General features: G+C 34.2%; 1 protein-coding gene across 2 annotated transcripts; it reads right to left on the reverse strand.

Moving 5' to 3' along the window:
• On the reverse strand, positions 1-27,513 carry LOC111053446 (mitochondrial 2-oxoglutarate/malate carrier protein). Of its 2 annotated transcripts, none has more exons than XM_022340341.2 (4): positions 24,604-24,897; positions 17,636-17,872; positions 13,959-14,360; positions 1-2,703 (listed from the first exon to the last, which is right to left on the reverse strand). In XM_022340341.2, exons 1-4 carry the CDS (start codon positions 24,669-24,671, stop codon positions 2,481-2,483), a joined length of 930 nt encoding a protein of 309 aa, XP_022196033.1. In that variant the 5' UTR covers positions 24,672-24,897; the 3' UTR covers positions 1-2,480. The 2 variants fall into 2 exon arrangements, with proteins under 2 accessions (XP_022196033.1, XP_039293065.1); XM_039437131.1 differs by lacking the exon at positions 24,604-24,897 and adding an exon at positions 27,118-27,513 and having other exon boundaries at positions 2-2,703.
• Between the last annotated feature and the right edge of the window lie 147 nt (positions 27,514-27,660).

Consider the following 27,660-nt stretch of genomic DNA (forward strand, 5'->3'; position numbering starts at 1 on the left):
ATCTCATAAAAATTAAATTTATTGACAATTCCAACAATACAAGTAACAAAAATATAGATTGCACTAAGAATCCTCATCCTTGAACGATTTATAATGTTCAATAATAACATTTTCATTAACCATCATATAATATAAAATTCTATTAATGTGAAATTAACAGTCAAATTTCAACAGCAATACATATAACAAATTAACTCAAATAAAATTTAATTCCATACTTCTAATGGTAACAACCAAATTTGATTGAAAAATAAAGAAATGAAATACAGTTATTGAACGCAATAATAAAAGGGAATAGAACGCAACAACCAAAAATAGTACCAATATATTTATATTATGTACTATTATTGCAGTCTTAGGATTGATTTATAAATAACCATCCGATCAAATTTATAACATAATTCTACAGTACACTATTAAGCTTTATCATACAAGACGCTAGTAACATTTTCTTCAAAAAAATGTATAAGAATATTTCCAGTATAAATATAACAATGAAATATTGTTGTTAACTTCTTTAACAAGAATTAATTGTTGGGCGTTCAATAGCTTACAACTATTGAACAGTTATTACAATGCATGTAATTAAATTCAATAATTTTTAAATTGTAAAAGTGTGTAAAAAGGGTCATTAATTTTTCGTAAACATATATTTTCAAAAACGTACAAGTAATCAGAATACATGTAGGAGTAATCTGTAAATGATAAATAGAGATACCCAAACACCCTCTCATGATAAAAATGCCTAATCATATCCATATGATCCATATTCAAGTGGATGTTTTACAAAGATTTTTTTCAACTAGGCTGTGAATGATCATATTGCCCTGAATATCTTTATATAAATATTGCCCCGACTGTCTTTTGAATAAGTACTTTCAAAATGAATAAAATTAATTAGGCTACTCTAGAAAAGTTTTCATGTAGACCAGGATTATTTTTAAACAAAAATTAGAAAGTCAAAAGTTTAGCATTAGGTTATAAACTGTATAAAACCAGAAGGATATACTTTGTGAGGACTAATTATTGTCCTCTTGATTTCAAGAAGACCTTTACTCTTCAGATGACAAATAGAAAAAGAGGATTCTTTACTCTTGACTTGACCTTTTGTTTTGTCCTCTTATGAGGACAAATCCTACGGTTGCTCTCAAACTATTCAATATATAAGTGCAATATTAGTACAAATGAATTTGTTTCATTCAAATAGAATTGAGGAAATGTCTTAAGGAGAAATTATTTTTGTGATATCAAGACTAAGATACATTTAACAAATGGTTAATAAATTACCGTTATATTCTGACTACCTCCTATATGCATTGAATATAACGACTTGAAATTATCACTTATTTGATAGAATAACAAACAAATAGCTTCGGATGTTAAACTCAATTATATTAGTCTTGTCGAGAGTGCAACCAAGGGAGTTATTTTCTCTTTACGGGGAAACAATAAATTAAATAAGGTGTTGTAACAATTACATTTTGGATAACCTTTACAATAAGAAACCTTCACTACTACAAAGAAATAAGAAAGCTTTCTATTAGTCTTCAAATTGGCACTAGATTGCTGTTCGTAGTTGGTATAAAGAGAGAACACGTTGTTTCTAAATTGAAATATTAAAATAGTAGCAAATAAAAAATTCTACTTCAATATGAGAAAGTATACATGATAGAATATATTGATACATGATAAAAAGTGTAAAGATGCACTAAATAATTGATATATTCTCCACGATTTTTTGTAAATTAATGTTAATATGCTTGAAGCACCATAAAAGTTTTTAATTCTGTCCAATAAACCCATAACTGCCCATTGTAGTCTATAACATTTCCAAACAATACCACTATAAAACTACTATATTTATGTAAAAAACATTCCTTAATAGATAATACTAAACTGTCACCAAGTGATCATCTACAAGCCTTGTAGAAAGCCTTATAAGTGAATAAATTAAAAAAAAAATGTTTTGGTAATCATGTGCGAGTTTATGGACAGAAACTAGCTTATGCCCGTCTACTAGAGATGATTGTGGTTTAGGTTTTGAGAGCAATATAAATTGTACGTAAGTATGAATAAATTTCATTGATAACGTGAGTAGTCAACATGTGAAACCATTTGGATCTATCACGGAAGTACAAGCTAACATTTAATAGATCAAGGTATGAGAATAAATTCAATGTAAGATCTGCAAGGGAGCAATAATTTCGTAGAAAAATAAGTTTATCAACATACCGTACGCGATGTAACTTCTTGGCTACAAACAAAAAGGAATAAGAAATATTTCTACAGTATGATAATATAGCATTACCACAGTACTAACTATTCAGAAAAAATATATAAAATTTTGAGACATGAACAGAAATTCTTGACTATGCTGTATAGAGTATTATCCTGCTAAATATAAAAATACTAACCCTATGTTTGTTCCCTGAAGCTTCAGATTATTCCATTGAACATTAGCAAATACTGTTAAGACAATATTAAGTGGCTTTTGGATCGACCTTCAGTATATATTTGTAGTAAGCGCTGTTCAGCTGTTCGAGAAATATGAATGTGAGAACAGTGTGTGGACCGATTCTGCAATAATAGGGCGTGAAGCCTTTCCACAGAGCGAAGAATCCCTCTCGCTCCACTACTTTGCCAAGCACGTCCAAGGCTCCTTTGAACTCTGGTTTGCCATCGGTGATCTTCATGTTTTGTATTCTGAAAGAAATGATAAATTTGTATTAGGTTAGGATATATTGAATTAGAAATAACTCAATAATTCATCAACAACAATAATAATATCTTAATTAATCAGGATTTTTTAATTTATGAAAGATTCAGAGGCAATTGACAGATAATACATCACTAACTAATGAACCACAAGGGAAATTGCAGACTTCTCGTCTTGTGGAGGGAGGGTGTTTCGTACCACAATGTATGATTTAGCTTAGATTATAATAATTGTGAATGTAATAAGAACTTTCAGTATCGACGCTTTTAAGAGCTAGATATTAGTAATTAATTATTGCTATTGTATTCTTATGACTGTTTGTTCGGACGTGATTTAAATTACTGTATACTCGATATTCATTATTCCCTTCTTGTTTGGAAATTGTTTGGTGAAACTACTCATTTCTTGTGAACCAGGCATCTTCAATTTGTCATCAAAGAGCTAGACATTAGTAATTAATTATTGCTATTGTATTCTTATCACTGTTTGTTTGGACGTGATTTATATTACTGTATACTCGATATTCATTATTCCCTTCTTGTTTGGAAATTGTGTGGTGAAAGCCAGGCATCTTCAATTTGTCATCAAAGAGACAAAGAGTAGGTTACATCTCTCATATTCAATTTTCAGAAAGTCTATTCAAGTTGTAGCTTGAGCTGGTGAGTTAGACTTTTATAGAAATAGGTTTTTCTTAATATCAATCTCCATATTTTATAAATATTTCCTTACATTCTTCCATTACTCTTGATACTTATAATTTTTATGTTAATCGTTTTTTGAACGAGCGTTAGCAAGTTCTCACTTTTGACTTACTAGAGGTCAAAATCATTTTCCGTCTGTTTGTATTATCTGCAAATGCTTTAGAAAGGATTGATCAATCAGCTTCAAATTTTGAACACGTATTCTTCGAACCTTTTTGGCTTACATTGAGCATACATGAGAGAGGCTGATAATTTGACTTCAGATTATTGTTAAGGGGTCTTTAGTGTATATGAAACTCGATGTCGTCACGTCCCATATGGTGGTCGACAGATTGGGGGGGGGGGAGGGTAAATTGTAAGAAACGCGTGCTTATAAAATCGCCTGTCCTGCAGTTTAATTCATATTACACCTTTGATTTATTTCTTAATATTATCTACATATAACTGGCTTTCAATATGGTTCTCTATATTTTTACGAAAAACCGCATAGTTTTTCCGTAAAAAAATAAAATATCTTGAAAAATATATTTTTTTATTATGGACTTTTTCTATTTCTCGAATATTCAAGTCGTTAGCCGACTTAGAGGAAAATGTTCCCAATAAACGTTTTAGGCCGTTCTTCCTGAATCCAATGATGTATAAAGTTTGGGGGTTACGATCATAAATGCGGCGGTGGGAGGGGGATAAGTAGCACTGTTACGCTGCGGCTCGGTCCACCCCTATAAATTTGATTTATTCAACTCGATTATATGATGTACTGTATGACATTGTATTTTATTCAGTTCATGTATTTATTGTTGAAGTATTCGCCATATTAGATTTATAAGATTGATTACTGTATTAATCAAATCAATGCATTCAATTGTCAGTATCCAAACTTTAGAGTTTAAATATTGGTAAAATGTATGATATCATTTGTTTTAATAATGAAGGGGAGCCATAGTTTAAAATGATATAACATAATAAACATTATAGTAAATTTAAATTGATATTTGAATTCAATTTGTAAGCAGAATATTAGCTGAAGAGTTTGAGTGTAGGCGGAGCTAGAGGGCGAAGGGTGATGAGGGGTGGAAAATCGTGGTTCTAGTATATAAACAGGCAGACCATGCCTTGCAAGTTAGTGGCAGTTAGTAGCAGTTAGTTGCAGTGAGTTGCTGTTAGTTGCTGTGAGTCTCTTGGATTTTGGACAGTGTTCAGTGTAGGAGTGAGTTTTTGGTCTCAGACTTCAATTATCCTATAGGGAATTGACTGAGCCAGGTAAAGATTGTATTTAGAATTTTCAATTTTTCTCATTTAAAAATCCACACCACCCCACCCTAAAAAGCCCAAATAACTATATCAAATTACATAGCATCAAAGTAAACAGCAAATTTAATTATTTAGCTCTTCTAAATACAAATCTGTAGATACAGTTTTAATTAACTTCTTGAAGCTTACAGTTGAAATTTACTTCTAAGCACAAATAATAGTTTTTTTAAAGCAAGGCTCCCCTAATCATATTCATTCTTCAAAATTTATCAATTCTCTTATTTTTGACTATAATCATATTTTTTACTAGAGTTGTTCAATACTTTGATTTTATATCTTATTTTTCAAGTAACCTGATAAAAGTAATAATAACTGTTTGTTAAATTTTGTTGTTTAAAATTAAACTTGAACTGTTGTACTTTCAAAAAACTTAATCATCTTGTATTTATATCTAATCATTACTATATTTTTGATCAATTTTTTATAAATTCATATAAATTTAAAGTTCAATAATAAATTCATAATTAACCTTTGTTTTGCCTTTCACTTTATACATTCCCTTACACACGACCCTGATCTATCTATCTTTATCTTTTTCTTCAATATTATTATTAGTTCAGTGAGTGAAGTTACAGTAAAGTAATTAATTTTATCAATTCAATTTTATTAGTTTAATTCTATCAATTCATAGTAATTGATTGGCGCCGGGCAAAATACCGTATAGAGTGAGGGAGTTCGAAACCCACTCTAAACAAAGACTGACAGTGGAAAGAGTTCAAACTCGATGTCGTCACGTCCCATATGGTGGTCGACAGATTGGGGGGGGGAGAGTAAATTGTAAGAAACACGTGCTTATAAAATCGCCTGTCCTACTGCAGTTTAATTCATATTACACCTTTGATTTATTTCTTAATATTATCTACATATAACTGGCTTTCAATATGGTTCTCTATATTTTTACGAAAAACCGCATAGTTTTTCCGTAAAAAAATAAAATATCTTGAAAAATATATTTTTTTATTATGGACTTTTTCTATTTCTCGAATATTCAAGTCGTTAGCCGACTTAGAGGAAAATGTTCCCAATAAACGTTTTAGGCCGTTCTTCCTGAATCCAATGATGTATAAAGTTTGGGGGTTACGATCATAAATGCGGCGGTGGGAGGGGGATAAGTAGCACTGTTACGCTGCGGCTCGGTCCACCCCTATAAATGATATACCCCATATAGAGCACCGTGTAACAGGAGCGAAAAATTATAAATTTACAGTTGAAGCACAAATAATGGCTATTACTTCCATGTGATTTGACTAAATATTTGATTGCAATGTAAATCAATACAACTCTAACCAACTGATTTCTGTAACTACGAATAGGTACTACTTTTCATCAGGCTGAATTTGGCTGATTGTCTTGGGGTAGTACTTGAATGGAAGTGGAATAGGATATATGTTTGATCAATCTGAAATATTTGGAGAGAATACTGTTGGAAATTTATTGAGTGGAGCTCAGTTAAATATAGATGTGAGAGCAAGCAATCAATTCAAACAACTACAAGAAGGACTCATGAACGGTTCAAATATGAGAGATTGTCAAAGTATATTTTAAAGAGGTCAGGAGCTATTTGTCGAGTTTTTTTTTAGAATCACAATGAAAAATCAATGACTACTTGAAATTTATGACTGATTATTGTAACATAGTTTAAATTGTATTCCTGCTGATAAGGAAGGACTCTGGTTTTGCACATAGAAACTGCTGTAAGAGAAATGATCCCATACTTTTTTCATTCAATCACACAAACTATGTTATGGAGTCTGTGTTATATCTAGAAAATATGAAGAAATACCCACAGAAGTAGAAAATTATATCCAATAAGGGAATTTCTCTGTCAAAAGGAAACGTTGAAAATTTGATAAAGTGGCAACCGATCGTGCTTTGTAGCAAACCGTCATTCGATCATCTAAATCATGGGGGAGTGATTGGAATAGCTAGTTCTTCCAAGGCTTTCCTGAAATGGCTGCTACTATATTCAAATAAATCTTCCATCAAAGATATTCTGTTCAATTATGGATATCACTGGAAATTGTGAAGGAAGTCAACGAAGGAAGTAAAACAAAAATAAAGAGAGATAATAATGATTTCCAGAAGCGTATAACCTTCTCACGAGGACATGATATTTTTCTTCAAGACTCTGATGAACACCAGAATCTTCAAAATGTTATCAATGGTCTGGAAGCAAGTGAAGAAGTGTGTGATTCTCTTTTGAATGTAGAAAGAAATATTTATTCGCTCTCCAACGATTTTTATCTGAACAGAGTTGTGGCGGAGTGTAAAAGTGTATTCTCATCTATAAAAAGAAACAGAGTGCTGTCATTCTCCACGATGCAATCAAACAAAAGATACTAGTCTTAGTTCATTTTAGAACAAAAAGATTGTAGAAATGCATGCTGCATTTCAACAATAACCGCAATCTTTGTCAACATCTGATGGATATTTGAAAATCTCACTTGACACATGAAATTGTGAGACAAGTTGTGGATTTGACTAAATCCCTGAATATCGTTGACAAATTCACATAATGATGAAATGGCTCTCTTGAATTCAACTCCTACTTCACTTCTCAAAACTTTCAATACGCTGCAAGATTATGGAAACTTTGTGATAAGAAGAGTTATGAAAATTCTCAATGAAGATGGAGTGATGCAGGAGGACATTGTTTTTCATGTATATGGTCAAAATTCAAACAAAGGTAGTGAACATATTAGAAGCAGCAGAGTAAAAGAATCACTCCAGTAATATGCTATCCAAACCATCGAGACTTAATTTCTAAAGCTGTGACAGAGATTTATTATTTGACATGCGATAAGAAATATTTGATAAGAGGCTATCTCAATTAAGTCACTATGGACACTATTCCAGTTCTTGATAGAAAAAGGTTCATTATTTTAAAAATTGAATTTCAACGCTTTGTTAAAATCTACGGCGGAATACGACGAATAAGAAATATCTATAGGATGTCAGGTAATTGCAAGTGAATATGGATAAGACTCATGTAATATTTTGGCAGCTGCTCACGCTTTCTCAGGCAGTGGTACTACTAGTTAATTACTGACGAAGAAAGTAATTCATATTGAGATGAGATCCAAAACATACCCTTTACTAGAGAAAATAGGTTAAGAGGAACTGTGTGAAGAGGTTTTCATTGATTGCGAGAGAATTTATAAATCATCTCGAGAAAATGGAGAAAAACCTGTGTTGATGGCCCATATAGAATTACAATTTTCAATCCATCTTATCTATAAGAAACATATCAACTCTTCCAGTAACATCTGACAGCTTCAGACTTGACTTTCGTTGTATCTGTGGTACAAACATATTTAAGGTATAATCCATTTGTAGACGATAGCTACGTGCAGGGATACAGTCAACTTGTTTATTTCAATTTATCAACCATTTATTTCAAAACGGTCTGAACGGGCACACTGGATGAATCAATTAAAAGTTAGTGGAATACCATTATAATATTACTGTGAGAAAACAATTTGAATGAATATTTAAATTTTTATTACATTTTTTATGCATATCTATTATATATTGGATAAATAATTTCTCGAAAGTTCACGACAAACTGAAAATTCACGAAAGCTCTACATTTTCATGTAGATCTACATTTTCAACTTGTAATAAAAACAAAAACACATATATGTTATCATTATTCCATCTTAATAAATTTCTTAGAAGTGTCGTTTATTTCAAACAATAATTTCTTAGTTTCCTTGCAGAATGAGATTAAGTTTGTAATTTTGTCCATAATTTGTAGAATATGATGAGAATGATCAATTATTGAGTCTTGAGAGTTGAAAAATCGTGTTCAGCGACCAAAAATACAGAAGATAGCGTTCCTGAAATACATAATTTGAATGCATAGACTAGTAGGAGCGATGCGATAGGCAGGCCGCTACGCGCACTAATCATAGGGGTGGACCGCGCCGCAGCATAACAGTGCTGCTTATCCCCTCCCACCGCCGCATCAAACTATAAATACATCTTTTGATTCAGGAAAAAACGGCCTACAAAGTTTATTGGGAACATTTTCCTCTAAGTCGGCTAACGACTTTAATATTCGAGAAATAAAAAAAGTTTAAAATAAAAAATACATTTTTCAAGATATTTTATTTTTTACGGAAAAACTATTCAGTTTATCGCAAAAATGTAGAGGACCACATTGAAAGCCAGTTATATGTAGATAATATTAAGAAAAAAGCAAAAGGTGTTCTATGAGTAGTAACTGCAGGACAGGCGATTTTATAAGCGGGCTTTTTTACAACTTACCCCCCCCCTTCCAACAATCTGTCGACCACCCTGGGACGTGACGACATCGAGTTTCATATACACTGACGACCCCCTTACAATAATCTGAAGTCAAATTCTCTGCCTCTCACATCGAGTCATTATTATAGTGTATCATAAGAAGAATCTGATTTTCAATATTCAATAGCAACCGACAGGACTCGTACACAATATTCTGTAACTGAGCAACCATAATTATATCATAGATAATGTTATGATAGGTACTATTATAGTATTAGTAATACTATTATAATGCTATTATACTGTTATACTTTATTGTAGTATTGTAGTATAGTATATATTAACTAGCACAAGTCATCTAACGAAAGCTGGAACAAAATTACTCTGCTTCTTATCAAGTTTAGTATTTTACCAAAACAGTTATTCATGTATACGATCCTTCATTCTTCTGTCTCAGCCACTTCTTGTATCAATTCATTTCTCCTCTTCCTATAACTCAAAAGCTTTTAAAGTACATTATTTCAATCATGTACATGTCACTGTATTATAGTTTATCCTCATCAATTTCAGTTATTTAGTCTGATATATTTTTTCTTCTTCCGCACTAAAAAACAACTGGTACACAAAGCAACTGATAACTCTCAATCAACCAATAATGGTGGGAGGGGGGCGTTAGTGTTGTTAGTACCACTATTTTTATATTGTAGGTATTTATATTTATACTGACGACATCGACGTCTTTTCTTCCAATAACAGAGAAATACCTGTTGTTTCTGCTGCCTCTGCTCTCTTTTTTCGTTACAGGAGAAACCTCTGAGTTCCTGCTGATTTCTCCAACATCACTCATCACCGTGACATTCCCTATACCCATGAAGAGGTTGCATCATACTTCTGTACGGACTAGGATCACCCTTTGAAGCCCATCACCGTCTTGTGAATAAGGTTAATTGAACTGTATAATTATTTTTAATGAATTTTGACAAGAGTCGAACTGAAGATGCATCGATTATGCACTCGCTCATCAAATGGACAATGACTTCTATGTCACCTAGATTAAGTAATTTTAGTTTTAATTCATTTTTAAACTTCATCCTTCCTGTCATGCTCTGCCCTTTGTTTGGACTAATTTTGGTCTGCTTCACCAACAATGCTAAGCACCAATAATGAAGCAGCTCGCTTGCTCTCGATCAATAGCAATCTGAACGACTATGTTAGTAACTCTAACATTGACGTGGGTGCCTTGTTATCAGATAAGCTTCAGCCTTACAATTAACTTCTTAAGACCGCCCATCTTAACGTCCAGTCCCTCAGTTGTCACATCGACGAACTCAGAGCAATCTTCCGTTTTCAGGACTTCAGTATAATAGGTATCTCATTCTTGAAACCTAGCATTCCAACCAACCAAGTTGCCCTGCCTGGGTATAATCTTTTCCGTAATGATAGGTTGAATAAAGCTTGTGGGGGCGTAGGAGTGTATGTTAAAGATGGTATAAAACTAAAATATTACTCACATCTGAGCCAGTATACTCTGATAGACCTGAATTCATGTTCCTTGAATTATCCTTGTCCAGATCTAATAGATTACTTGTTGGAATTTGCTATCGTCCCTCGAAAATCGGTCATTTTACTGATTTTGAAAATGCATTGCTTTCTCTTATGCCATCTTATAGCCGTGTCCTTGTCATGGGTGATATGAACACTGACCTCAACATGACTAATCGCAACTTTGATTATTATCAGGTCACTAACATATTTCAGTGCCTCAACTTGACTATTCTACCACTCGATCCAACTCACCATACAAATGAATCTGACACTTTCATTGATTTTCTCATAGTTAGTGATCCCATCGAGGTTGTTCAAACAGGACAAATATCAGTCCCAGCTATTTCTGGACATGACCTGATTTACTGTGTGCTCTCTCATAAGCCACCAAAACCAGCACAGAAATTCATTACTTTTAGAGACTTTAAACATTTCAATGAACCCTCATTTTTGACTGATGTAGCTCAGACTCCATGGCATCACATTGAAGCCTTAACTTCAGTTGATGAAATGGTAGAGACTTTTGAGAATTGGACTCTTAACTTATATGACAAACATGCGCCTGATGTTCATTTCATTTCACATTCAAATCAGCGTGATGAGTCAGCAATAAGAAATCATTACAATGACCTCAATGATCAAGTAGCAAACCTCAACATAGAATTAGAAGATCAATTCCACTTCCATCCAATTTCAGAATTAGAAGCTTTCAAAGCAATCCAGCATATTAATAGCAATGCCACTGGGGCTGACAAAATTCCAATCAAATTTATCAAGAAAATGCTCTTTGCTGTTCTACCAACTATCAAATTCGTTTTCAATAAGTCTCTTGAGAACGGATCTTTTCCTGAAAGTTGGAAGGCTGCTCTAGTTCGTCCTTTGATTAAAGTTCCATCTGCAAATAGAGTTGAAGACCTCAGACCTATCAGTATTTTATCCGCACTATCAAAAGTACTAGAAAGACTTGTACATGCACAAGTTACTGAGTTCCTTGAGCAGAAAAAGAAGCTTTCAGTCTGGTTTTCGTAAATCTCATTCAACAGAAACTGCTCTTCTATGTGTCACTGATGATATTAGGTTGGCAATGGATCAAAGAAAATGTACAATATTGACTCTTTTTGACTTTTCTAAAGCATTTGATACTGTTGATCACAAAGTTCTTCTGAAAAATTTAGCTATTCTTGGTTTTAGTCATCAATCTATAGTTTGGTTTAATTCATATCTCACAGATAGGAAACAATGTGTCTCTCTTGGAGAGAACAGGTCGAATTGGTTGAATGTTTCACATGGTGTTCCTCAAGGTTCAATTTTAGGCCCTCTTCTTTTTACTCTGTATGCAAATGACCTCCCATCTTCTATAAAATTTTCCAGTTTCCATACATATGCAGATGACCTTCAAATTTATGCAAGTTGTCCTATCACTAAACTAAATGAAACCGTGCAAAAAATGAATCAAGACATAAGTTCGATAGTGGAATGGATACGACGAAACGGCCTCAGACTCAACCCAACCAAAACACAACCCATAATTATTGGTTACTCACGTTTAGTAAACAATATCGACTTCAACTCGATACATAAAATAACTGTTGATGGTAATGTGATTCCCTACTGCAACTCAGTGAAAAACCTAGGCATCATTATGGATAAAAACCTCGACTGGTCAGAACAAGTCAATAAAACCTGTAGAAAGGTTTTCTCAGCAATGCATTCACTTAAAAAATTACAAGATGTCCTTCCTAGAAGTATACGATTACTACTGGTCCAATCTCTTATTTTTCCACATTTCATTTACTGCAACTCTGTCCTCAATGACATGCAAGTTACACTCAATGATAAAATGCAGCGCTGCCAAAATTATTGTCTTCGTTTTGTTTACTCTCTTGAACGCCATGAACATATCACCCCAGCACACATTGCTAGTTCTACCCTGAAGCTTCCCAATCAGAGACGTTTCAGAATAATCAAACTTGTTAGAGGTACTTTAAAATATGGCAATCCCGACTATTTCAAAAATGATTTCAAATTTGTTTCCGATGGTAGGAGGATAGACGCTTCCCATACTAGAACTGGTGTAAATACTCTCAGGATACCTAATCATCGAACCACTGTCTATTCCAAATCGTTCCTTGTCAGTGCTTGTCGTGAATGGAATAAACTTCCCAACTCTATTAGATGCATTAAGAGCCGAGCGGGCTTCATCCTGTCTTTGAAAAAGTATCTTATAGAGAAAATGACTGAGTCTGTTCAACCCTAGAGCACTGCATGACAAATATTCTAATCTCCCTTCCTTTCCATTCTTCATCCCATTCATTCATCCATTTTCCACATCCCATCCCCATTCTACATAATACATATTCATCTTCCCATCTCAAGATTTTCTGTTCTTTAGTATTGTATATTGTCAATATTACTCAATCAATTTCTGAAATTTTAATTAAATCCCACCTTATAACATTTGGTTCATTTATCTAATTTTAATTATTAATGCAATATCGTATTCACTATTATTCTATATTTCATCTCTTAATTCTAAGATTCAAATCAACTAGTTTCTAACTTATTAAGTAGAGTTTCTTATTTGAACATTACTTCGAGTTATAATTCCCAACAGCTCTAATTCATCACAACCCGGTCGTGTGTTAATGGAAAGGATATTTTATATCCTTCTAAGAGAATGACAATTATTAGTTGAAACATCGCCGATTTATGGAGTTAAATCACATTATTATATTCGTTATTCTAATTGCATTTTATATTTATTCTCATTGATTAATTATTTATACTTTGTGAAATTCGTTGAATAACTAGCATTATCGTCATTTAATGTAAATTAGTGTATAAGCCAGTAATATTGTAACATACATAAATAAAGAAATCTAATCTAATCTAATGTATGCTCAATGTAAGCTAGCGCCTCGACTAATTTATAAGTTCTTGCTTCCGTGAACGCCTGTCTATTGTCTGTCTGTAACATACGGGTAATTAATAGCCTGATACTACTTGTGATAGCAATTGCTATGATGTTGACAAATTTGCTATGACACTTTTTTTTGTTCAATGTGTTAAATTTGTGAGTAGAAGCTACTATTAGTGTTCAATAACACTTGATTATACAATGTAGGTACTCATTTATTTCATTTTTGTATAATATATTTAGTATCTTTGAATGTTGAGATACTTAATATTATTTATTTGGTATTTTGTTTTTAGCGTATTCTTTTTTAAGCATATTTTTGTTATTGAACAGTTGAAACTCGTAGTTAAAATACCTAGTCATGACAATATCGACCTGGTAGTAGTTGAATATGTTTCTGGTTGACTCCCTCCAGAGCTTACTCTTATTCTAAATAACTTGACTTTTATTTTTTCCTATTCATTGAAATAATGTATATTATCAATTGTAATATTTGTGGATGCGTGAGTTGAAAGGTCACCTAGTCTTGGCGATATCGACGGGCATGGACGATATGGTGGTGATGAGGCCGGAAATCATGCTGGCGTTGAAGAAGAGGAAGAGTCCGTCGTGGAAGTAGCCGGTGTTGAGCAGGATCTCCTTGGCCTGCGAGTAGGATGCGAGCTGAGCGGCGTTGACGACCATGGCGCGGCCCATGGTGGGGATGGCGCCTCGCCACAGTGCCAGGAGGCCTTCCTCGCGCGTGATGCGGATCAGTGCGTTGAACACGCTCGTGTAGTTCCGCTGCTGCTCGGCCGGTAATCGGCCGTCGGCCGTCATGCGGATCAGGGCCACCTCGGCCGGGGTGCCTACGAATGCGCCGCACATGCCTGCCGTCATTCCTAGCCCCGCCTTCATCAGGAAGCCTGGCGGGCTGTCCTCCCTGCAACAAAAATGCTTTCCACAATGAAAAAAATATCCCGAAAAATTAAATTTTCTTTACATTTGTAGTAAATGTTTTATTGTATTTTAAATATTATGTACATTTTATCAATTTGATTGCTTGTTTGTATTTGAATGGAAATAGAATTTATTCATCATTTATTTAATGAATGATATCATGATCAAGGACTGTCACACAAAGCGAGTTTATTACAAATGAACTATCCTGTTTTACTAGGTCACCAAGCTGGGACACCTTGGTGTCCGTGTCCATGTGTAATAGCAGCAATTCGGTTGAATGCCCTGCGATGAATGCATTGAACTGCATTGAACTGCAATGATGTCCCCTTTGTGACTGGTGTCACTGGTCTGTCTAATAAGCACCCTGCAGCTTACTCGGACACTTGGTGTCTCACTCTTTACTAATTAAATTCGAAATGTTTACTTTGTAGTAAATGTTAATTTGGTGAAATATTTTGATGGCATAAAGGCCCTTCATGGAATATATTTTGATCCATTTCATCAATAAGATAATAAATTCCCTCAATAAATGAGAGAAAATTTATTCCAAATCCCTCAACAAGTGCAAATACTACTTAGAATTACATGACAAGTTCAACAACTTTTTATCTAAAGAGGTCCTCACTTTGATACGAAATTTCTTCTTTTCATTAGAGAACAACTCAAGTTATTGTACTAAGATACCCGTTCATAACCTACATTTGTTCTGATGATACCCACTTTACTCTATGACCTGTGTATGGATGAGATGAAGGATGATGAAAATAAATGACGATTTTTATTCTTGAAATTAAGTCAAGCAGTAGTTGCAGTGCTCGAGGGTCGGATTCGTTATCTGTTTCAGCGTGAAATAGTTTAAATATCATCTATGATTCATGACATGAGCATAAGGTTCAATAGTCCTGTGATCATTATAAACATTGAAATTCTGAAATATACATGTCTTATCAAGGCTGGTTGAGATGCTAGATTCCAGAACCCTGGAACTTGAGATCACACAAGTTAAACACAATGAGATTTATATCAATATGAATCATTGCACTGGTAATTACTATAACAAATTAACATGATTAGTATTTGTCCAAAATTCACATTGAATCAAATCTAGTTGAATAATAGTTATTAGGCTACTAGTATTCTTAAAATTGCATTACATAACGATTCTGAAAAAAACTAATCAAAATTAATTGCATTGATAAATTCCAGATTACACAACTTTATCAAGTAGATTATTTCAATGGATTATTCAATGGACAGATCTATTTTGGTTAGTTTGCAACTGAGTATAACAGATAACAGAATGATAAGAAGAAAGGCAGATAATTAGCTTGAGCTTGTAGTGTGAGAAAAAATAGAAAGAAAGTGAAAATTACAAGACAAGTATGTTATTCTAATCAAATTTATTGCTTTCTCAATGTCAATCTTACAACCGAAACTGATATTATTAGGTTAGTAAGATAAGATGAAGAACGAAATTATAAGCGTCCTTTAATTAATGATTTTTCTATCTAGTGAGTTATTATTGAGACTCAATGGGATACAACTTATCATATAATATAATTATAAAAGGAATTTAGAAGAATAAGAATAAATGAAAAATGAAGATGTTATTGAGCCTTTCTATAAACTATTTATAGGTCATGAAGTAGTCTACCACTGAGCTGATTTGTTACTTGAATTATATTGTAATAAAACACAAAGTTTGGTTTCATTCTTGGCCACATTTTCGGCCAACGTAAAAAATTCAATCACGACTTATGAGATTAATATATTTTTATTGGAAAATAATATATTTCCCAAACATTTTAGACGTTTGAAACTATATTGATGAATGAGCATTTGCTAATGCTACTAATTGATGATAGAAGAATAGCTTGCACTTCATAGAGGCTAATATTCGTCAACTCCAATTAGCATAGCTGCTCTTTTATTTGCTTCAATGGATTATCTATTTGTCAATGTTACGTCACTCAAAATTGGACTTGGGACAGAGGACGTAATCTCTACCTGAAAACACGATGTATGGTGTTCAAATAGATAAGCCTATTTACTGATGGAATAATTAGAACCAGACATAACTTCAAGAGCAAAACACGAGTCAGACAAGATAATTGACTATTTTGATGATAAAAGATCTATACTAATAATTTAAAGCAGAAAATTCTGAAACAGTTATCTGTGAGTGTTACCCTACCAAAAATAGAAAAGAACGTTATCATAATTATATGGTATGAAAAGATTCAAACTTTCAATTGTTGTAGCGTAGCATTCAAAGTGAGTTATAAGGGGAACCTCACAGTAACAGATAAACGTCAGCTTGCAGATGGAAAAAATCGAATATCCACATGCAGACAGACGGACGTATTCGAACACCTAAGGAGGGATGTTTTCTCAGTCTGCTGCTATGATGTGCATTGCCTTCACTTAAGGTGCGTCCACACATATAACATGTATTGAATAACATGTTTCTTGCCAACAAGAATCGAACTCCTTGTGAATTTAGATATGATTTACACTGAAGATTTATATAATTCTATTGATCGAATTTATGGAAATTAAAGTATTTATTCCAGTCAGTTTATGGTTAGTTGAAGAAATTGAATATCAATCAACAAAATAAAATGATTATAATTTTATCAGTAAGGAATTAGTTGAATGAATTGTCGTTGTACTAAGTTCTTGGTCAACAATATTTAATATTGGTTTTATCCATTCATTATTTTTTCAAAAGTTATTTTATTTGAATTGGAAATTATTTATCAGCTCCTATCAATTTATCATTCGTGACAATATTGTTCAAAACATGAATTTAATCAAATAAAAAAGACCCATACTTCTGTATTCATGTTCGCATCACTTGTGATGGATAGCCGAAATCTTAGAGCGAATTGTAATCGAGGGCTCTGATTGGCTGAAAAGTACAGCGTTCGGAGTGTGGTACGGCGAACAGTTAAAACAGATGTGAGCAGCACGGCGAACGGTTCGGAGTACGGTACGGCGAAAGTTAAAGAGCTTATTTTTATCATTATGAAACATATGCTCATGTTCGCTGAAGGCGCGATGTTCGGCGGAATGCACGGTTCGCTGCGCGGTTCGAGGTTTGGCATGTGTGGACGCACCTTTAGGAATGAACTGAAAAAAAATGCAAAATCGAATCTGAAATATACCATTATATGAGACCAATATCTGACGAGTAATATGAAAGCCTATTAAAATAAGAAACATACGTTGCAGGGAGGTATCAAGTTCACTTACCCACTAAACCTACTAAACAGCCAAGTATAAACGCCAAGTCTTGTAGTGGTGTAGGTGGCTTGTCTCATGAGACCGGCCGATAGGCCAGAATACATGCCTGTCATGCCTTCACTTTTCAGAATTTCTCCGAACATCTGGAAGCTGGTTTTCTTGACCTTCGCATCAGCCCCCATCCCACTCAGCTGCATCCTGTTTTTCAAAAGATCCAATGGCTGCACAAAGAGAGTCGCTCCCATTCTGCAAAACAACAATTTAGTGAATTTCAATTTATTTATCCAAATACAAATAGGATAATTATTATAGAGAATTACTAGTAACATCTTTATATTTTTTTATATAAACATATAGGAAATTTGGTTTGTGGATTTCCTATGATAAAATAGGTTGAATAAAACTGGATGAATGGTTAGATGTTTTAAATTGGAGATTACAAAATTGAACTCAGAATATTGAACTGAAATATTAAATAAACTGATACAATTAATAAATAAACTAATGCAAGTTCAAAACAGGTTTTTAATCACAGGTGGCAAATATCAGATGATTCGCCACAAACACAACTAGTTTCAAGCACTTATGCCAGTTTCAAATGTCACATTGGAGGATATTAAAAATATAAACAGGATGGTATAAGTAATTTTCTATAATAATAATTATTAAGCATTCAAGTAGTCCTATTAAAATACTTATAACGCCTATTTGTTTTTAAAAGTGATTGAACAAAAATACGATACTAAAATGAATAAATTAGGGCTATGATAAGTTTAAAATTTAAAAATTATCTACATCAAAACCAGAAAAACTAAGGACAAGTTTAGGTGTAAGACGACGGACCGACGGCTTAATCCAAAATCTACTCAAGGAAAGAAAATGGGAGGACATATACAACGAGATTATTGATTAATTATCAGATTGTGTTATCATTGAAAACATTTTGAGACAGAATGCTTATCATCTGTGAATAAGTACGACATTGCTTCAATTGACACTTATTCAATGAGTACCTCTTAATTACCCACCAACTATACAAGCGATTAGCAAATTTGATAATGTAATCTTAAAGAGACTACCGGTACTCAATGTACAAATGACCTTTTCAACTTTTTAAATGATAGGATATAAAAATAATAGTAGATATTATAAACATATTAGAACGTGTACCACATACTCGTAAAGAATAATAAATTATTGAAAGAACAGTTCATGTGGAGTGGTTTAACGTAGAATCACCTAAAATGAAGCATAGCTTCTTGAATACGAAATTAGACTTGTGAGTTTCTGAATAAACGTAACTATCTGCGTAAACTATGAAGTTTAATCTCTATTCAATTTTTTCAGATGATCTCGGACAAAAAAAATGTTCATTCGATGCAGATACGGTTAGCACAAAATGTTTTCTAGAGTTTCATGAAAAGAAGTATAGCACATAACCTTTATTTGGATAATTTATTTTAGGAAATTGGGATGAAAAGAAGTTTTGGACTGTAGTCTGTTTCTTTGTCCTTGTAAATGATGAATATATAAAACATTATAATAATCTCATTTTCAACATAAAGAGTTTGCATAATTATAACAGTTTCAAAGTGTCTGTCTACGCAGAAAATCACTATTCAAGTATATGTGCATCTCTTCCACGGATAGTTGGTGTATTTTTGGCCACTCTATATTGGTATAGAATAAATTCGCGAATAAGTTTATGGGAGAGAATAATTTATAGAGCGAAACACCCTGGAAAACTGCAGTAAAGAACAATAGTTCAGCACTAACTTGATTTCTGGACGGTGCAATTTCAAGATTTGAATTTTAATTATAGAGGATTGATATGTCTAGTGAGGACTGTTTTACAAGTTTAGAGCTTTTACAAAGCAATTTTCCAATAAAATTACTAGTGTGTATACACTGAGCAGAATACTTTAGCTCTTTGCTGAATCATTTGGTTTAATTTGGTCTAGAAAGTTTTTGTGTATGGTAAAACACAGAGAATAGTCAATACTGTATATACATACAAAGAGAGGGAGAGAGAGAGAGAGAGAAAGGACAGAAAAAGTTCATTTCAGAATCGATTGATTTAGGGTTGAACAAACGATTGAAGTGCGTAACCCAAGAGTAGTTCAAAAACCAGTCGGCATTCGCCTCAATCGTTATTACAGTTGACCTACTTTCTAATTGCAGTTATGATATCAATGCTGTGCTACAATTAGAGATTATAATTTCTGTAGGTTTTTAATACTTTATGCAACTCATTAGTGATTTAAAGTGATTCACTTCAGAAACTCAGAAAGTGGTTTTAAAAATGTTGCTACCTGTCAGAATTGAAAGCACAATTTGAAATCATATTATATCAAACGAAAAAATAAAATTAATTCATTCATTAAGCGAGCAATTTCTGTATATATTGCATGATATATTGGTTATTTATGTCCAACGGATCTCGAAAACGGCTCTAACGATTTTCACGAAATTTGGAACATAGCAGGTTTATGATATAAAAATACGATTGCACTAGGTCTCATCTCTGGGAAACTCGCTGAACGACATTAAAAGGATAATTCATCCTTGGAAAAACAGCTGAGACTTTCGTCGTCTGCGGATAGTAAAAAAGTGAGTGAGCGAGTGCGTCTGTAGAAAATCAAAATATCTCATCCTCGAAATTCATAGCTGACGTGACGTATAGTCAGCTGTAAAATATAAACACAATCTTACAGTGTTGTGTTGTGAGTGATGTTGTGGTACTTTTCCATAATGAAAACACAAATTTGAAATTGTCAACCACTTTTTATTATTATAAATTATTATAATATATACAGAACCAGGTTTCGTACCACGAAACCTGGTTCTGTATATACTAGTAGATCTGTGAACAGTAGATCTCACGCAGATTTCTCATCCACAAGTACCTGATTGAAACTATAGACCTTATGTAGATACAGCAATAGACTGGCTTCTCCACACATCTGTGTAATCACTTGTCAGCTGATTTATGATGAATAATTCTATAGCCTGATTTTTACTCTAATATTGGCGTATGAAAGAGGCTTCTTTCTCCTTTTATAATTATTTTTTTCAATTTCAATTTCAAAAATTATCCTTAAAATGCAAAATTTCCAAAAACCTTGTATATACGTCGACGCGCAATTAAAAAAGGAACATATCTGTCAAATTTCAAGAAAATCTATTACCGCGTTTCGCCGTAAATGCGCAACATATAAACATTTGAACATCAAGAGAAATGCCAAACCGTCGACTTGAATCTTAGACCTCACTTCGCTCGGTCAATTATAATAATTTATATTAATAAAAAGTGGTTGACAATTTCAAATTTGTGTTTTCATAAACACAATCATTTTAAAGAATTGTGTTCTGTTTATCAATAAATAAAAATAATGAGCGATGCTCGGTGCCCAGATATTTATTTATTCATCTAAATCTATAAGAATATTCTTTCTTTATAGAATTTGCAAATATTAGATTGCAGCAGCAATGATCTTATGAAGTACAGGGCTGCCATAATTCACAGAAGCCAGATTAGCCAGTAAGCCTGTATGCAAAGGCTATAAACTATATCATCGACAACAAAACCAAGACCCTATGGAAAATGATCAATGATGAACGGAACAGAAGTAATCTTAACAGGCAGGAAAACCTCTGTTTGGAAATAGAGGACCAGAAGATCACTGATCCTTTTCACACTAGCAACATCCTAAATGAAGCATTTACACAGCCAGCAACAACAGGATTTGACCCTACTCTAAGACGTACGGCCAAGCTGACAGGCATCGCAGCATTAAGTGAATTCCAGATGATAAATACAGCACAACTCCACCATCTCATAGACAAACTAAAATCGAACAACTCTGCTAGGCATGATGACATCGCTGGAAAAAAATTGCAAAGAAGAACTAACAAAGCCTCTACTGGAAATAGTAAATTCATCCCTAAAGCAAGCTGTATTCCCACAGGCTCTCAAGATCTCCAAGATCTTTCCAAAATTCAAAAGAGGAGATAAAATGGATCACAAAAACTATAGGCCCATAGCAAACCTGCCTATAACCTCAAAACTTATCGAACGAGCAGTATATGACCAGCTTTTCCTGCATTTGGAGAGCAACAAACTTATAACAGCACAACAGCATGGATTTAGAAAGCGTCTGGGAACTACAACTGCAATATCTGAATTGTGTGACAACATAAACCAACTTTGGGAGGAAAAAAATACTGTCATGGGACTATTTATAGATCATCAAAAGGCCTTTGACACACTGGACTGGAACATCCTAACTGTGAAACTGAGAGAATTGAGAATAGAGGGAAGAGCATTGGAATGGATAGAGGACTACCCCACCAAAAGAAAGCAGTATTTGGAGTAGTACAACACAAGAAAACTGCTCTTGAAACTAAAAATCCTCACTCAGAGCAGTGTCCCAGGGATCCATCCTTGGGTCACTACTGTTCCTTGTCTACATCAACGAACTTCCCTAAGAAATTGACAACAGAAACAGCTGCATATTGTTTGCTGATGATATCACTATCTTGATACCATCACAGAATCTTCAAGACCCAAATTGTCGAGACAGCACTGGAAGAGGCCACAGACACATGCAATAGACTGAAGCTGACCATTAATAGGAAGAAGACAGTCCCCATCAGATTCACTCCAATCAACAACAACCCAGAAGAGAGACCAACAAATGATGACTCAATGATAGCAGGCTGCACAAGATTCCTGGGGATAACGATTGACAGGCACTTAACATGGAGAAATCATATTGAGCTGTTATGCAAAAGGTTAGCATCTGCGGTGTATGAGATACGAAGAATCAGAAACATATAAGAAAAAAGTACATTAATCATTGCATACCACTCACTCTTTGCCTCACATTTGAGGTATGGTATTGTTGCCTGGGGATGGGCATCCCAGACAAACCTTGACAGAGGCCTGAGAATACAGAAGTGGGCCTTGAGACGATATTGGAGAAAAACATGATGGAGCACTGTAAACCTTTATTTGTAGAGAGTAAAATACTCACAGTAGTCTCATTGTACCTGCTTGAAACAATAAAACTGGTTAAGAAGAAAGGCCTTACCAAAAGACAGGAAAAACATTGCTATAACCTTCGAAGCAACAAGAATCTTGACTTGCCGCAACATAGACTGAAGAAATACAGCTGCTCACCAACATATGCTATATCATACTTTTTCAATTTACTATCACGTAACCTGAAGGACAAAGATGACGAGGCAGCATTTGCCAGAGGCCTAAAGCCATACCTATTGACCCGACCCTACTATGCAGTATCAGAGTATGTTGAAGAGCATACATTTCAACATATACGACATGCTCATGGAGGAAATCACCCGTCGTGAAAAAAGATAATGACGACTCTCCAGCCATCAGACTGTCAGGAGGACAAATACAAGTAACAAGTAAGTACCTAAGTGAAATACCCGCAAGCTGCAGATTTGGATGTACCGCACAGCAGACTGGCTGATACTCATTGAGGTTTCCCAGCAGCTGCTATAAGATATTATCCAACAATTCTCAAAGGATTTAAGAAACACTCCATGCACAAGATTCGCACACTTCCTTATCCGACAAAGATTGATTGAAATACCGATCTATTCATTGACTACGCACGTTGATGAGCCATGTTTAACATTTTGTTATTTCTTACAGACTGTCTGGTGACGTCAGTTGACGACAAGTAGCCCATCCAAATAAGTATTCAACAAGTAGGTCTTTCTACTTGTTTAAAGAAGAAGGCGCTTCAGCCAAATAGTATTTGAGGAAAGTCACCATTTAGAAATAAATCAGCATTGTAATAAGCCCTGGTCTCGAACACGCTGAGTTGCAACTCCTTTACCCTTGAAGGCTGGTTAAGTGAAAACCCACATGAGTAGACCGTAGAAGATATGGCAGTGAAAAAGTGCATTATACACCATACCTTTAATACTTTCTTCTTCATCCATTACTCATACACTTGTGGGATCGACGGTGATTCAATATCAATACACGTAATTACACAACTAAAACTTATTCAGATGAAAGTGACCTCTTTCAATAGAAATTCAAATCATCACTTATAAATTTATTCACAGTATAAGACCCGCCGCAAAGTAGACCCACGAAAAGCAACCCACGCCGTGGTATGTTTTGTAAACCATTGCTATAGAATTATCTATAATCAATCAGCTGACAAGTGGATTATTCATTGCATGTATTACACAGATGTCTGGAGAAGCCTAGGAATGGTTTACAAAACATCCCACGGCGTGGGTTGCTATTCGTGGATTAGCGTGGGTCTACTTTGCGGCGGGCCTAATAGATTATGCCTAGAATTATATGCCTCCCATGACCAGGTATGCATCCGTCACATGTCTCCTCAGCTTGAGCAAAAGGAAATTTTCAGGAAAAATAAAGAATGTCATTTCAATTATAAATATTCATATATGCTAGAATTGTATCTAAGGTAACTTTTCTTAATGAAAACACAAATTTAAAATTGTCAACCACATTTTTATAGCTACAATAAAAAGCTTTTGAAATTGATGTTGTTTCATTGACGAAACACTTTAGCCTATAATAAATTTGTTGTAGTTCATACACTGTGTTACTTGTAAATATTTGAAAAACACTCACTTTTCTTGGAGTATTGAGGAATGCATTTCACTCCTGAGGAGGAGCTTCATCAGGCTGAAGCCTAATAAGCCTCCTCCTCTAGAGTAAAATGCATTCCCCCAGGCTGAAGCCTAATAAGCTTACTCCTCAGGAGCAAAATGCATTTCTCAATACTTTAGAGAAAGTAGGTGTTTTTCAAATGTTTACAAGTACTGTAACATAGTGTTTGAACTACAACATAGAGAGCTTTTATTGGTAAAAACATAACCTAAAAACTGTGAATGGAAGAAACTAGGTTAAGAGGCATGAAAATATAATGCAGATAAATATTATTTTAAGATAGCCTACATACCCTGCCGAGCCACCCATGATGAATCTCATATAATTTGGAATAGTTGCTTTTTTGTTACTTTCAGACATTTTTTTACGGTATAACTTACAGGTTAATGAAAAAGTAACAATTGGAATGGAACAAATTCACTTTTTTGGATTAAAGGATACGCTTGAGTTAAAATCTATTGTTGAATAAATGAACTAGCTATCAGATTTAAGTTATCACATTTCATCAGAGTTGTATCAACCTTATCAACATATCATACTGTAATCAATTCATTCCGTTCTAACCTATCTACAATCTGACAATGTCATTGAACACACACTGATCAGGGAGCACTAACAAATACGGTACCAACACACGCACATTTGCATAACCAAGCAAGAAGAAGCGTTCGAGCTCAGACTGTACGGATTCTCACAAAAACTGGTCAATTGATTCTACGCCACGAAAGTGACATAAAGTTAATTTCATCGAAAGAATACCGTTCCTAGTATATTAACAGAGCTGCGGGTGGACATTTTGTGAACTACCAATATAAGTAATTTAAGAAAAGTAATAAGAATTTGTATGTTCTACCAGAGAATCCTGATCAAAACATAGTGGAGCGGTGAAGATAGGATTCCATTCAATGGTAGCAAAGAAAGTTGAAAATAATGCCTCTATCTACGGTACATAATGTCTTGGATATCTAATATTCCTTGTACCTTTGCTGCTTTACTGTTGAATACATGTAGGGTTCGGGTACATTCGACAAACGATCTAGTATTTCAACTGAACTAATATCCATTATAGGGAAGTTGATCCATAATTACTGAAAAATAGGGTTATGGATTCTGTTTAGTTGATAACCGCCAAAGCAGCCTATTTGAGTGGAATCACGAATGAAAATTAGAGTTAATTACCCAATGTTGATTAACTGGAATAAAATACTGGGGTCCTAAAGATTAGGCTCTGTGTTGGACGACAATTACAACTTACTTGTTACAAATAGTTTTGTTAGACAGTAGGTACAGTCACAGTCTCACAAGTTGGTCCCTGGACTGATTTATCACTTCCACACCATTAAGTCACGAGCTATGCATAGCAATAGCATCCAACAATTCTCAAAGGATTTAAGAAACACTCCATGCACAAGATTCGCACACTTCCTTATCCGACAAAGATTGATTGAAATACCGATCTATTCATTGACTACGCACGTTGATGAGCCATGTTTAACATTTTGTTATTTCTTACAGACTGTCTGGTGACGTCAGTTGACGACAAGTAGCCCATCCAAATAAGTATTCAACAAGTAGGTCTTTCTACTTGTTTAAAGAAGAAGGCGCTTCAGCCAAATAGTATTTGAGGAAAGTCACCATTTAGAAATAAATCAGCATTGTAATAAGCCCTGGTCTCGAACACGCTGAGTTGCAACTCCTTTACCCTTGAAGGCTGGTTAAGTGAAAACCCACATGAGTAGACCGTAGAAGATATGGCAGTGAAAAAGTGCATTATACACCATACCTTTAATACTTTCTTCTTCATCCATTACTCATACACTTGTGGGATCGACGGTGATTCAATATCAATACACGTAATTACACAACTAAAACTTATTCAGATGGCAGTGACCTCTTTCAATAGAAATTCAAATCATCACTTATAAATTTATTCACAGTATAAGACCCGCCGCAAAGTAGACCCACGAAAAGCAACCCACGCCGTGGTATGTTTTGTAAACCATTGCTATAGAATTATCTATAATCAATCAGCTGACAAGTGGATTATTCATTGCATGTATTACACAGATGTCTGGAGAAGCCTAGGAATGGTTTACAAAACATCCCACGGCGTGGGTTGCTATTCGTGGATTAGCGTGGGTCTACTTTGCGGCGGGCCTAATAGATTATGCCTAGAATTATATGCCTCCCATGACCAGGTATGCATCCGTCACATGTCCCCTCAGCTTGAGCAAAAGGAAATTTTCAGGAAAAATAAAGAATGTCATTTCAATTATAAATATTCATATATGCTAGAATTGTATCTAAGGTAACTTTTCTTAATGAAAACACAAATTTAAAATTGTCAACCACATTTTTATAGCTACAATAAAAAGCTTTTGAAATTGATGTTGTTTTCATTGACGAAACACTTTAGCCTATAATAAATTTGTTGTAGTTCATACACTGTGTTACTTGTAAATATTTGAAAAACACTCACTTTTCTTGGAGTATTGAGGAATGCATTTCACTCCTGAGGAGGAGCTTCATCAGGCTGAAGCCTAATAAGCCTCCTCCTCTAGAGTAAAATGCATTCTCCCAGGCTGAAGCCTAATAAGCCTACTCCTCAGGAGCAAAATGCATTTCTCAATACTTTAGAGAAAGTAGGTGTTTTTCAAATGTTTACAAGTACTGTAACATAGTGTTTGAACTACAACATAGAGAGCTTTTATTGGTAAAAACATAACCTAAAAAACTGTGAATGGAAGAAACTAGGTTAAGAGGCATGAAAATATAATGCAGATGAATATTATTTTAAGATACATACCCTGCCGAGCCACCCATGATGAATCTCATATAATTTGGAATAGTTGCTTTTTTGTTACTTTCAGACATTTTTTTACGGTATAACTTACAGGTTAATGAAAAAGTAACAATTGGAATGGAACAAATTCACTTTTTTGGATAAAAGGATAAGCTTGAGTTAAAATCTATTGTTGAATAAATGAACTAGCTATCAGATTTAAGTTATCACATTTCATCAGAGTTGTATCAACCTTATCAACATATCATACTGTAATCAATTCATTCCGTTCTAACCGTCATATCTACAATCTGACAATGTCATTGAACACACACTGAACAGGGAACACTAAATAACAAATACGGTACCAACACACGCACATTTGCATAACCAAGCAAGAAGAAGCGTTCGAGCTCAGACTGTACGGATTCTAACAAAAACTGGTCAATTGATTCTACGCCACGAAAGTGACATAAAGTTAATTTCATCGAAAGAATACCGTTCCTAGTATATTAACAGAGCTGCGGGTGGACATTTTGTGAACTACCAATATAAGTAATTTAAGAA

Source organism: Nilaparvata lugens, chromosome 1, assembly GCF_014356525.2.
Source record: "Nilaparvata lugens isolate BPH chromosome 1, ASM1435652v1, whole genome shotgun sequence".
In the NCBI taxonomy this organism is placed as follows: Eukaryota; Metazoa; Arthropoda; class Insecta; order Hemiptera; family Delphacidae; genus Nilaparvata; species Nilaparvata lugens.

Coding starts and splice junctions, on each gene's coding strand:
- LOC111053446 (XM_022340341.2), bottom strand. CDS start 24,671: ATGTCTGAAAGTAACAAAAAAGCAACTATTCCAAATTATATGAGATTC. Junction 17,873..24,603: donor ATCATGGGTGGCTCGGCAGG/GTATGTAGGCTA, acceptor GTTGTTTTGCAG/AATGGGAGCGACTCTCTTTG. Junction 2,704..13,958: donor GTCGATATCGCCAAGACTAG/GTGACCTTTCAA, acceptor CATTTCTTTCAG/AATACAAAACATGAAGATCA.